We start from the raw sequence: 11,818 nt of genomic DNA, 5'->3' as shown, positions 1-11,818 counted from the left end.
TCGAGAGGAGGCAATGACTCTCAGCTAAGTCCAGGTCAGTCTATCCTTTCTACTCCCTGAAGACTCAGTAGCTCCAAATTGGGGTCCATGGAGCAGGTGGTGATCAGTAAAGGCAGCTGAGGAGGCAGGAAGCAGGCAAGGAGGGGTCTGGGGTAGACCCCCAGGTACAGCCCTCTTTGGGGTACATGAGTGCCTGCAACCCTGAACTGACCAGGAGCAAACAGGTCTGCCCTGAAATATTAACTCAAAGTACTGGGAGATCCATGCTGAATGTGGGTTTCTGACCGCCAAGCTCCTGGCCACACATCTATACACAGAGGTTCTTTGAGTATTTGTATCTTACTATTCAACCTGTGGCCTTTTTGTCTCTTTTGAATGAAATATGACAAAAATATGCCAAGTCTGTAGGGTCTAGACCGAAAGTCTTGCTTGTTCCACAAGAAGCCACAGTTGCTGGGTGATCTGGGTGGAGTGAGTACGGGCTGACACCAAGGTCACATTTTTTCCCATGAGCTCAGTACACTTTCCTCTCTTTACACACCAGCTCCCTGCTTCCCTCAGATACTTGGCTAGGAGATGAGACACATTCCTGACTTGGATGTAGGGGCTGCCTCCTCCACAGTGATTCCCTTCATGTCATCCGGCATTTGACCGTCTGGGCGCCACACATTCAGGTCCCCAAAGATACCAGTCTCAATCATCTCCTCCTGCCAGGGAATGGGGCAGTTGCCAGAGGCAAATTCTTGGAAGAACTCTGTGTCCGCTTTGTCAAAAACCACACCCTTGACTGTGGAAAAGGCACCCACGTCCTGTATGTTCTTGGCATAGACAGTCCTAGAGTCTGGGATGAATGGAGGGATCAGCATCCCTGTGAAGAAACAGGAAAGAGAGATACCCATGGTAAGGACACTGCTGGGCCAAAGGGTCCCCACAGACATGCAAAAGACCAGCTGCTGTTCCTAATGCCAACAGAAAAAGCCAGCATCCCGAAGCAGGTCCATCCCTCATGCTCAGCGCTCACAGACTGGATGATGGACAGGATGGAAGATGCCCAGACCTGGTTAGAAAGGTGTGTGTGTGTGTGTGTGTGTGTGTGTGTGTGTGTGTGTGTCTGAGGCTGCCCTGAAGTCACAATCCTCCTGCCTCAGCCTCCCCAGTGCTGGAGTTACAGGTCTGATTCACTGTGCCAGCTAGGAAGCCTTTTGAAATAAATTCCAGCTCTTGGCTCCTCTATCTCCCCTAGATCCTGCCACAAAGTCTCCTTGTGAGCCAAGCATCTTGAAAACAGGGCCCTCGGTCCGTCACATGGTGACCACACCTTCTCTGCAGCTCAGAGCTCTTGCCCGGCCCCAGGTTGGCATCACAGGGGCAGATGTCAGACTGAACTCTGCAGCGTCCCTCCCAGCCAGCTTCACTTCTTGATTGAAGCTACAAGATGCAGAATGTTATTCTTATAGAGCCCAGGTGCCGCCGACCTAGCCGCCGGCCCTGACTTCCTCTGAACGTTTGACCCCACCTGCCACCCTGCAGTACCTAAGCCACTAACTCCAGCTTCCCAACAGGCCCGTGCTGGTCCAGGCTGGCTGCTGGCACCCAAGTGTGACCTCTTCACCTGGCTTTCTCCGACATGCCTGACTCAAACCTCCTGGGTCCCACTACTCCCTTGCCCCTCGGAAAACAGTCCCCGGCCCTCCTGAGCCAGGACCCTTGCATTCCTTGTGGCCTCATCACGAAAGCTCTGCCAGAGCAACCCGTCTTCGGGGGAGTTGCTTAGCTCTTCCGCCCGAAAGTTACTTCTCTTGGGATAACCTTCTGCTCCTGTCTATGGATCCTAGCTCGCCCTGTAGGTGATCACAGTTATGTTGAAAATGCCACCTGGAGGGCAAGGCTATGCCTTACATTCACCCTTGAAATGCACATGCACAGACACATTCAGGGGTGTACACACACACACACACACACACACACACACCATGCACACCACACCACCACACACATAGACATTAGATGTACATATAGACATGCACAGGCAAGTACATGTGCACACAGGCACATGAGCATGTGTCCATGCATGCATGCATGGGCTCACACACAAGCAGCTATACACGCATGGATACACAGATACATGTACACACACACGACACACACCGTATCCTATGACAAACAATGTGGAGTAAATGAACGTATCACAGTCAGACAAACTGCCTCACTTGAACCCTCGGATCTCTAGAGTACAGGCTGAGGCAGGGAAAGGCCAGGAAGCAGACCTAGCTTTTTAACGCTGGCTTGCTGCCCACATTTCCCACCTGACTTTAACCTGCCTGACCCCAGGGCCCAGTCCTGGGATCCTGGAGATGAATGGGGGACTAGATGAGTTGTCGGAGGCTAGCTGGGGTCCCACAAGTCCTCAGCTCAGTCCACGGCTGACCCCATGGATGAGGTGGACCATCAAGGGTCATACGGCACCAACCCCCTAAACCCTCTCAGGCTTATGGTGCCAACCATACCAGCTTCCAGCTGCCTCCAGCTGATGTCTTTGAAGAGGATGTTTGCCCTGAGTGCATCACAGGTCCCATCCCGGAAGCCCAGGCGCTTCTCCGGGTCCTTCTCCAACAGTTCCTCACAGAAGTCCTTGCTGGCCTGGCTGAACTTGTCTGGGTACTTCACGGGCTCTGAGATGATACGCTGCTTGAGTTCCTTGTTCTCTACCTGCACGGCAGCAAATGTACCACTTCAATCGAGCCCTGGCCAAGCCTCAAGCCTTGGGGCTTGGTGCTCACCCTCACTGGGGTGGGGGTGGCTGATGGGCCCCTCCCAGGTGGCTTGGCATTGAAAGCCTCAGATCTCAGGACAAAGAGACAAAAGTCCCCAGGAAGCCCCCCAGTCCCCAGGAAGCCCCCAGCCACCTTATCCACACGCTTACACAGCTAGTCCACTGAACAGAAAGTGACCAGCAGTGAAAGTTACTGCTGAAACGCTTGGCTGGGTGGAGATCTCACTCAACTAAGGTGGAAAGCTTGCCTTACTGCCTGTCAGCCTTGTGGTCTCCCAAACAAAGCTTCCCCCACACGAAGTGCATGATGTACACAGTGTGGCTCACGCCCCGACATCCCTCCCTGTAAAGCTGACGCCTCCATCATCTCTCTTTGCAGACGTGGACGGAGCAAACGTAGCCTGTGGAACCTGAGCGAGCAGTGCTGTTAGGGCGCACAGCTCGCTCTAATGCCTGTCACTGTGGAGGGCTGGGAGACTGAGACACTTCTCCATGCGATCACATGACAGCATAGAGCTGTCAGCTCAGGCCGTGACAAGCAGGTGAACACTGTCCCTACGGAGACGTGGGAGACAGTACCTGACTTCTGGACCAGACCAACCTTTGTGTAAACAGAAACGGGCAGGGAGAGTGTCTGGGGTGGTTGTCCGAAGTCCCAAGAGCAGTGGCCTAGTGGTCACAGTTAGCTAGGGACCCACCAGGGGCCTTCTTTGTGGAATCCACCCCCAGAAGGACGTAATGACAGAAGCCTGCTGTCTTATGAGGGAGAACCGCCCAGTCTCAGCTAGTGTGGGTTTGCTCTGCCCTCTGCTGGCTTGGGTGTGAAAGGACCGATTTAGAATCTGTCAACGGCGCCACCTACAGATCTTTCAAGAGCAGGCAGGCCTTGGGATGGAACACACAGGAGCAGGACCCCAGAGCCTGCACGGAGGGGGAGGGGGGGATGCAGTCCTTGACACAACCCACCCATCCATGTCTGCCCCAGAATGGACCCCTGCAGGACTTGCTGCCAGACGGTACCTACCTTCTCTCCTCGGGCTCGGAAGGGTCCCCTGGCTGCAATCATCTCATACAATGTGACCCCCAGGGCGAAGTAGTCTACAGAGAAGTCATATTCTTCACCGCGGAGGAGCTCAGGGGCCATGAAACCTGCCGTCAGGAACACATGTAGATTTACAGATGCATGTTTTCCCATAGCATGGTCCCCACCCTGTCGTCACAGAACAACTGAAGCCCTCATGACACCCCCCATAGGAGGGGGGTCTCATCACAGTGATTTTCAGGACAGAAACCTCTGTGTTGTCATTGAAGGGCATTGAACATAACCCCAGCTGCTACCCACTGGATGCCCACAGTTGTAACAACCAAAAATGTGTTCCTAGGGGCAGAATTGCCCAGGGCAGGAATCGTGTTCCTCGTGTGGTATCTCATTCCTAGGGTGTGATATGAAGCTTCCTTTCCCCTCCACTCAGAACAACGCAAAGCAGGTCAGCGCACTGTGTGTGACTCGTGAGGTAGACAAACGCAGACAGACCTCCTGTGACTTTCTGGCCCCTTTCCTCTTACAAGGACATAGAAGTGAGATCTGTGCCCTGTAATCTAGAGGGGGCCAATGACCCAGGTGCTGTGGCCAAAGCCCGAGGGACACGTGAGGTCACAGTCCTCTGCCTTCCTTGGATGCTTTGTCTCTGGCAACATGAACCTCCTTTTAGTCCCCACAGTGAAGCTACGCTGAGCTCCCTCGTGGCCCTGCCACGTGCAGGACACACCTATCACAATTCAGCTTTCAGTGTCGAGAAGTAAGGCGGGGAGCAGCCTAATAATGAGGAGGGGACTTGCTCAGGACAACGCAGACATGAGGAAACAGTGCCACAAATCCAGCTTCACAGAACAGCAACTGATCAAACAGCCGCTGTGCTGCCTTCTAGACAGACGTGCCCTGCCCGGTCCCCCGAGTTGTCCGGCCACAACATGGCCATTTGCATGAAAGTCTCAACCCCTGTCACCCACCACACATGTTAATGCCCAGGGTCTACAACACAGTGTCCAAACCGTCTCCTCCCACTCATCTTTGGAATTGCTCCTGGGCCCTAGACTGTTAGCCCTTCTGGAAGGTGAGCCGCTGACAATCCCTTCTGGAGCCATGCATGGCACGCTCCACTCCAGTCCATCACCAATGCCCACCCAGTGGCCCTTGCAGCTGGGCCACGCTAAACCCTGATCATGTCATCCTTTGTCTTCACACGTTGGGTTTTTGTAAATAATGTTGTTGCTGCAGAGCCGACACCCGTGAGTTATTGGACGAGGGAACAAGCGGATTTCTGCTTCTTCTGTCATGAACTCATCCCCTCGTGGCAGGAAGCAGAAGACAGAGACGCACCTTTCCTATGTCCAGAGGAAGAACCTCCCCGATGCACAACCTACGGCTGTGGCCTGAGCTGGGAGGCTGCAGAGTGGGGTGAAATCTCTAGAACGGTGTTCTTTGGTTCCTGGAATACCAGCTTCTGATTTTCTTCCTAACTCAGCATTTCCAGAGCCTCAGTGGAGGCCCAGCCAAAGGATTCACATGTGGGTAGAGATGCCACAGCATCCACCTGAAGAGTCAGAACAAGCTCAGGAAGGTGGTGATTGGGCGGGCAAGGGTGCCCTCTTGTGGCCATCCGGGCCTCCTACTCAGTCCTGAGCAGGACCCGTTTCTGGTCTTGAAGTAAGTTCTTCTAATCTTCAGTGGATCTGGGACGTGCCGTGGACGGGAGAGATCCAAGTGAAGTTTGGACTAGTTCATGAAAGCAGGTGCAGCCACGTCATCACGAGGCTGTGTGATGGCTCCAGGCCAAGCTGTTTCCGGAATCCTTTTCTCAGCCCTCCTTCACCCTGCGCCTGCACATAGCCCTCAGCACCCACCTCAGGCCCAGGCTAGACAGCCATCATGCCTCCTGAGGACCAGGTGGATCTGTCCTACCCCAGAATGTAGGGGAAGCTCCTGTCCCTTTACCCACCATGGCATCAGAGATGATCTCAGATGGGACCCGAGGCACAGGGTCCTTACACACATGTACAAAGCAAGATCCCATCTCTGCTCTGTATACATCCCAATTTAGGTTCTGTCTGAAGCCAGACAGCCAGGGAAGAAGGAAGATATCGAAGAAATCCTGTCAGAAATCAACCTGAACATGACAACCCAGAATGCGGAGACCGGAAGGACTTAAATGCACGTGTGTCTACCACATGTGAGTGCCGGTGTACAGCGGTCACTGAACAGACTCACAAGCCTATGTGGTAAGTGTTAGCACCAAAGGCTCTGACAGACGAGCATGCCATGAGGTCATCTAGCCACTAAGCATGGGCCTGGACCATGCATCTGCTCTACCTGACTCGGTCTCTCCTCTCCTCTGCACAAGGAGGATGAAGGCAGATCCGTGAAGAAGGAAGCAAGCACAAATGGCCACGTGTGTGTGTGTGTGTGTGTGTGTGTGTGTGTGTGTGTGTGTTTGTGTGTGTGTGCACATAGACAGAGCTACACCTATAATCATACATATATGTGCAAGTGTACATGTACACAAAACATATACAGATGCAGAGATGCATGCCTATACATGCACAGATACAGGTACTGAGCATACACCCAGAGGTGCTGATACACATTCACACATGAATACACTCATACGTCCACAAATTCATGCATGAAATATATATATATATATATATATATATATACACACACACACAGAGGCGCACAAAGACATGCACAAGCACAAAGACACATTCATAAAGATGCACACACATACATGTCTGCATATGTGCACACAGAGACTATCATGAGTGCATGCATACACAGAGGTGCCTTCATACACATGCATGCATGTGTGCACACAGAGGGAACTGTGTGCTTACATACATGTACAAACAGATATGCACAGATGTTCACAGATGCACATGCATGTATAGGCTCCTGGGCATCCACACATGTACTTACACATAAAGGCGTCCATGTGTACACGCAGTCACACCTACAAGATATACACCTGTATATACCACATGAGAGCAAGCATACCTGTGGGAGTGTGTGAACACACAGGTATGCATGCACACACACAGAGACACACATGTGCGTGTACCCTGCATATTGGTGGATACCTACCAGGGTTTTACTGAAACCTAGCAAGGGCTGCCTAAGGAAAGTTCCTGCCCCTGGTGCTCTGTGGTGTGACCCCAAGGCCCCAGCTCTTCCGTGAGACCCCCTGGACAAACTCACTCTGTCAATACCCGGGAAGCCACAGAGTGTGGGAGCCCTGTGTTCTCTCTGCCCATCCAGGTACCAGAGGGGCAGCTTCGCCACAGAGGGCGAGGCAGGAAGCCAGCAAGGCTGCCAAGGCAGGGTAGGGCTGTCACTGCAGGGAACACGCAGTTCTTGAGCTGCTGAGCAAAACCTGATTGTCGCTGTTTGCCTAGGAGATAAGGGAGCCGCACTCCACAGCCCCCACTCTTTGTCGCCACCTTAGGAATGGGGGACCCTGCTGCCTCTGGCTCTGGGAGAGAGGAGGACCCGGGCCTCTTCCTGGATGCCGAGCCTCTCCGGGCCCCACCCCCAGTGCTCAGGTCTTACCTGGGGTCCCCGCGTAGCCCTTGGTCTTATTCTGCCCTTCCTTTAGCTCCACGGCCAACCCAAGGTCAGAAATTCGGATATTGCCTGAAAGCAAATATAAGCCGAGGTCACACACATTCCACAGACCAGAGGTGCCAGGTGAGCCCAGGGCTCAGCAGAGCTCCCCTGCACAGTAGAAAAACGCACGTACACACATGTTCTGTGTACACACATACCACACTCCATACACACATATCCACTCCCCACAAAGATACAGCATACACATAATAGGCATACCACACATATCTTACACACAAACATGTAACACCTGCCGCATGCATACGTACAGACAGACAGATACTCATATACCACACAGCTCACACCACTGTCCTTTATACCCTAACACCCACTGCAGTGACTTTCAAAGAGGCTGAAGAAGCCATGCTTTGGGCCCCTCCCTCCACTCCGGGGGCTCACCATCATTGTCCAGCAGCACATTCTCCGGCTTGAGGTCCCGGTACACAATGCGTCTCTGATGCAGGTGCTCCAGACCGCTGATGATCTGGGCCGTGTAGTAGATGGCTCGTGGTTCCGGGAAGCCAGGGTTCTCTTCATCCACATTGTAGATGTGGTACCTGGGGGCAGAACACCATGGGAGGTACCCACACAGGGCTGAAGGGCAGTAAAGTGCAGAAACAGCGCCAGGATCTTAGGGCACGCACATATCAACACAGCATGGTCACCTGGGGACCAAGCATCAGTGTTCTCCCAGAGAAACCCAAGGCTAGAGGCCTCAGATACCTCACACCTTACCCACGACTGTTAGAGGGACACAAGCTTGTTACTCAACACCCCCTTCCTTCTGACCCCAGTGCAGGCCAGGACAGGGCCAAGGGAGGTAAGTCAGCCCCAGTTTCTTAAAACACAAGCGACCCCAAGTCTCTAAGTACACCTGTGGTCTGCTCCAGCAGACCTTGAACCCTTTGATGGAGTTGACACCAACACTTTCCTCACAGGCCCCTCTCCGCAGCCCCATCTCCGCAGGCCCCTCTCCGCAGGCCCCTCTCCACAGCCCCTTCTCCCCAGGCTCCTCTCCACAGGCCCCTCAAGTGTGTCCTTTTTTTCACTCTTTCTTGCACACGCCACCCCAACACTTTAGAGGGAAGTGAAGCAAGCTCAGAGCCGGAAGACGTGAATGACCTAAGCCGCAGGGAGAGTGGGTGAAGACCAGAGGCCTCGGAGATAACCAGAGGCCCCTGGGGATGGAGACAGAACAGCCCGCCACGCTAGAATCACCCAGCATCCCTTGCAGTCCTCTTCCTCTTCTATGGGATTCTCACAGACTGGTTGTCTAGACCTCCTATGACTTGTCTGCTCGAGCAGTGATGTAAATAAAAGCAAGGAAGGGAAAGACACAGGCTTTTGCAAGTTATAGTTCCCTTCAGTGGCACCCTCCAGCCCCAAGGCACCCCAGGGTCTCACCGTGTTAGCCTCGTGCACCAGGTACCTAAGAATCTCATCATTTTAACTCTGTGTGCCAGTTATCCCAGGGTCTCACCACTTACTTCGTCCTCCTGACACTGGCTTGGCCATCATTATTATTTGTATTTTACAGAACAGGAAACTGAGGCAAAGAGTGGAGAAGTCATCAAGCCAGTTAAGGCCGGTGACCTGATCTCCCCAAGGACGCAGGAACCACCTCAAAGCACCATCAGGCTCGGCCAACCCAGGCACCAACAGGGGTGGCCTCCTATGTAGGCAATAGGCAAGCTGGCTCGAGCTGGTCTTCCAGCTCTCTATCCCTACAGGACTGGACACTGATGGAATTGCTCATTTTAATTTCTTAGCCCTCTCAACCCATGGTAGCCCATCACAGCCATCCACAGCACCACGTGCCCCCTGTCACCTATCCCCAACAATCATGGAGATACTCAAGAACATGCAATGACAGATATAGCCTAAGTCCTGGGCCCCACGGGACGTGAACTGGGTATCCTAGTTGAAACCAACCCCAGGTTTGGACACCATTACCTTATGTCACCTCCATTCATGATGGTCATCACCAGACAGAGGTCGGTCTTGGTCTCAAATGCGTAGGCCAGAGACACAATGAACCTGCTGTGTACTTTAGCCAGAATCCTCTTCTCGACCATGGCACCCTGGAAGCAGAGTTGTGATCCTCAGTTCTCAGAAATGCACTGTGGAGGGCAGGCTGCATGCTGGGCACAGCACAGGGCAGGCTTGCAATGTGTGAGATCCGGCATGCATTCATTCAGGGGTACAGGCTTGGTGCCCACCAGGACATCTCTATCACTGCCCTCTCCCTGCACATGCTCACTCTACCATCCAGTCCTCAATTATGTCCTCCGCTAACTCCCAATGCAGCCCAAGTTTCCCGTAGACCCTGCTTTGCTATTCACCTTTATTCTAAACATCTGAATGTGTGAAAGGGACGAAGACAATAGGTCAAGCCGATTCATTCTGCATACGTCCTACCAGGACACTGAATTCAGAAAAGATTCAATGTTGTATTGGGTTGCATGTAGATGTGGGTGGCCCAGAACTTGAGTAACAATTCCATAAAGCTGGAGTTATTCGTTTGTTTGCTATTTTGAGACATCTCTCACTATGTAGCCCTGGCTCTCCTGGAACTCTCCATGTAGACCATTGAACTCATAGAGATCCACCTGCCTCTGCCTCCTGAGTGCTGGGACTAAAGGCATGCACCATCACACCTGAGCATAAAGCTCTTTTTTAAAGATTAACATCAGACCAGCATGAGGTGCAGTCCCCAAGGCCCCTGGTAAATGTGCCCCCACTTGCTGTCTGCACCTAATGTTTGACCTTTCACTAAAGGCTCGGGGGGGGGGGGGGCTGGTGTTCACCCCTGAGAGTTTCACAGCATTATCTATACTATACAGCAGGGCCGTGCGGGGCTGTGTCCCTGGGACAATAAGCCGCTTTCGCTGATCCTGCCTTAAGTAGGCACTGACGCCAACAAAGGAGGAAATAAAATGCTGGCAGCCTGCCTATGTCCTCCAGTCATTCTTGTCCCCCGGAAACCTGTGTTCAAGAAAACTAGTCCTGTACTCCAGCATCACAGATGGGCTCTGCCTCATGTAAACAGCGTCTGCCAATGTGATGTGCCGCTGACAGAGTCCTACCTCACTGCGCATGTGTATAATCACTTTGAGGAAAGGTTTCTAGATAGCCAGATACATGCTCCAGATAGCAACTGCCTGCAAATGACTCCCCCTGAACTGCTCCCGAGTGTGGTACAGCCACAATGGCTGCCTGAGCAGGGGGAAGGGGTTGTCCAAATGGCAGGATACGTGCACAGTAGCGGAGGCCTATGTAGAGCTCCACGGGTGGGTGGCCGCCATTCTACCGTCCCTCCAGCCCACGAGCACCTTCTGCTCGCCGGGCTCCCGCCCTACCTGGTAACCCTTCCTCTTCTTCAACCGTTTCTTGTTGAGCTTCTTACAGGCGTACATCTTGCCAGTTGCCTTCATCTGGCAGGCCGACACCTCCCCAAAGCCCCCTTTCCCCAGAACCCTGAAGTCCAAGAACCAGTCTTCGCCTATGGGCTGGCCCTCCAGCCACTTCCACTGGAGGAACCGCAGGAAGTACAGGCTTCCCAGGTACTCCTGGAAGGGGGCCTGGCTCAAGTGGTCCAGCGTGGCCTGCAGCAGAGGCTGGAAGAGGCCGTCCTGGCTCCCCATCGGCCCTTCCTTCACCTTTGCCACCATGCCCTGGTCCAGAAAACTGCAGAAGAGTGTGGCCTGTGGGTCCAGGTACTCGGCCAGGATGGCCTGTGTCTTCTGCGGCCGCAGATCGTCATCGGCTGTGTCGTAGTCCTCGATGTCCTTCCAGAGCTCCAGGGCTGGCACATGCCTCTCCTCTGTCTTCAGGAACTGTTGGAAGAGCCTCTTGCCAATGGGTTGCTCTGAGCACAGGCTCTCGAACTCCAGGCTGAGGCTGTCGCGGAGACTCTCGCACTTGGACAGCGGGGGCAACCGGAGCTTGGCCAGATACTTCTTGTCCCGGGAAGACGGGGTGCTGCTTCCATCAAAGCTGCCCCGGGCAGCAATGAAGGCAGAGTTGGCCACGACAGTCTCCAAGGACCCGAAATCCATCCTGACGATGCCTCGTGTCCACTTCAAGTGTTAGGAGCCATAGGCTGGAGTGAAGCTCAAGGCACCTGTAGCCAGAGCAGGCCTGACCCTATGCCCTTGGCCTATGGCCTGTTCCTGCCCTTGTGGGACAAGGGAGGCGTGCAGCCGTGGCCGGGATGCTTGGAGAGCCACTAAGAAGCCCCGGGAGAGCAGGACTGACAAGCATCTTGATAAATCCCAGCCCTGGGGTCACCAAGGACACCTTAGGGGTGACCAAGCTGGTGCCAGAAAAAGACAATCCCCTAAGCTGTTGCAAATCGGATTAGAGTGCAGCTCGGCTCTCTC

The 11,818-nt window shown here is 53.6% G+C and overlaps 1 protein-coding gene across 1 annotated transcript; it reads right to left on the bottom strand.

The window, feature by feature from the left end:
• Window positions 1-360: 360 nt before the first annotated feature.
• Grk1 (G protein-coupled receptor kinase 1) lies at window positions 361-11,494 on the bottom strand. Its single transcript, XM_059244926.1, has 7 exons — window positions 10,796-11,494; window positions 9,390-9,517; window positions 7,836-7,993; window positions 7,380-7,463; window positions 3,798-3,922; window positions 2,508-2,709; window positions 361-868 (listed from the first exon to the last, which is right to left on the bottom strand). The coding sequence occupies exons 1-7, from the start codon at window positions 11,492-11,494 to the stop codon at window positions 570-572; spliced, it is 1,695 nt and encodes a 564-aa protein (XP_059100909.1). The 3' UTR covers window positions 361-569.
• Between the last annotated feature and the right edge of the window lie 324 nt (window positions 11,495-11,818).

Source organism: Peromyscus eremicus, chromosome 17 (assembly GCF_949786415.1).
Source record: "Peromyscus eremicus chromosome 17, PerEre_H2_v1, whole genome shotgun sequence".
NCBI lineage: Eukaryota > Metazoa > Chordata > Mammalia > Rodentia > Cricetidae > Peromyscus > Peromyscus eremicus.
The sequence above is the reverse complement of the archived record's forward strand: the minus strand, read 5'-3'. Positions and strand labels throughout refer to the sequence as shown.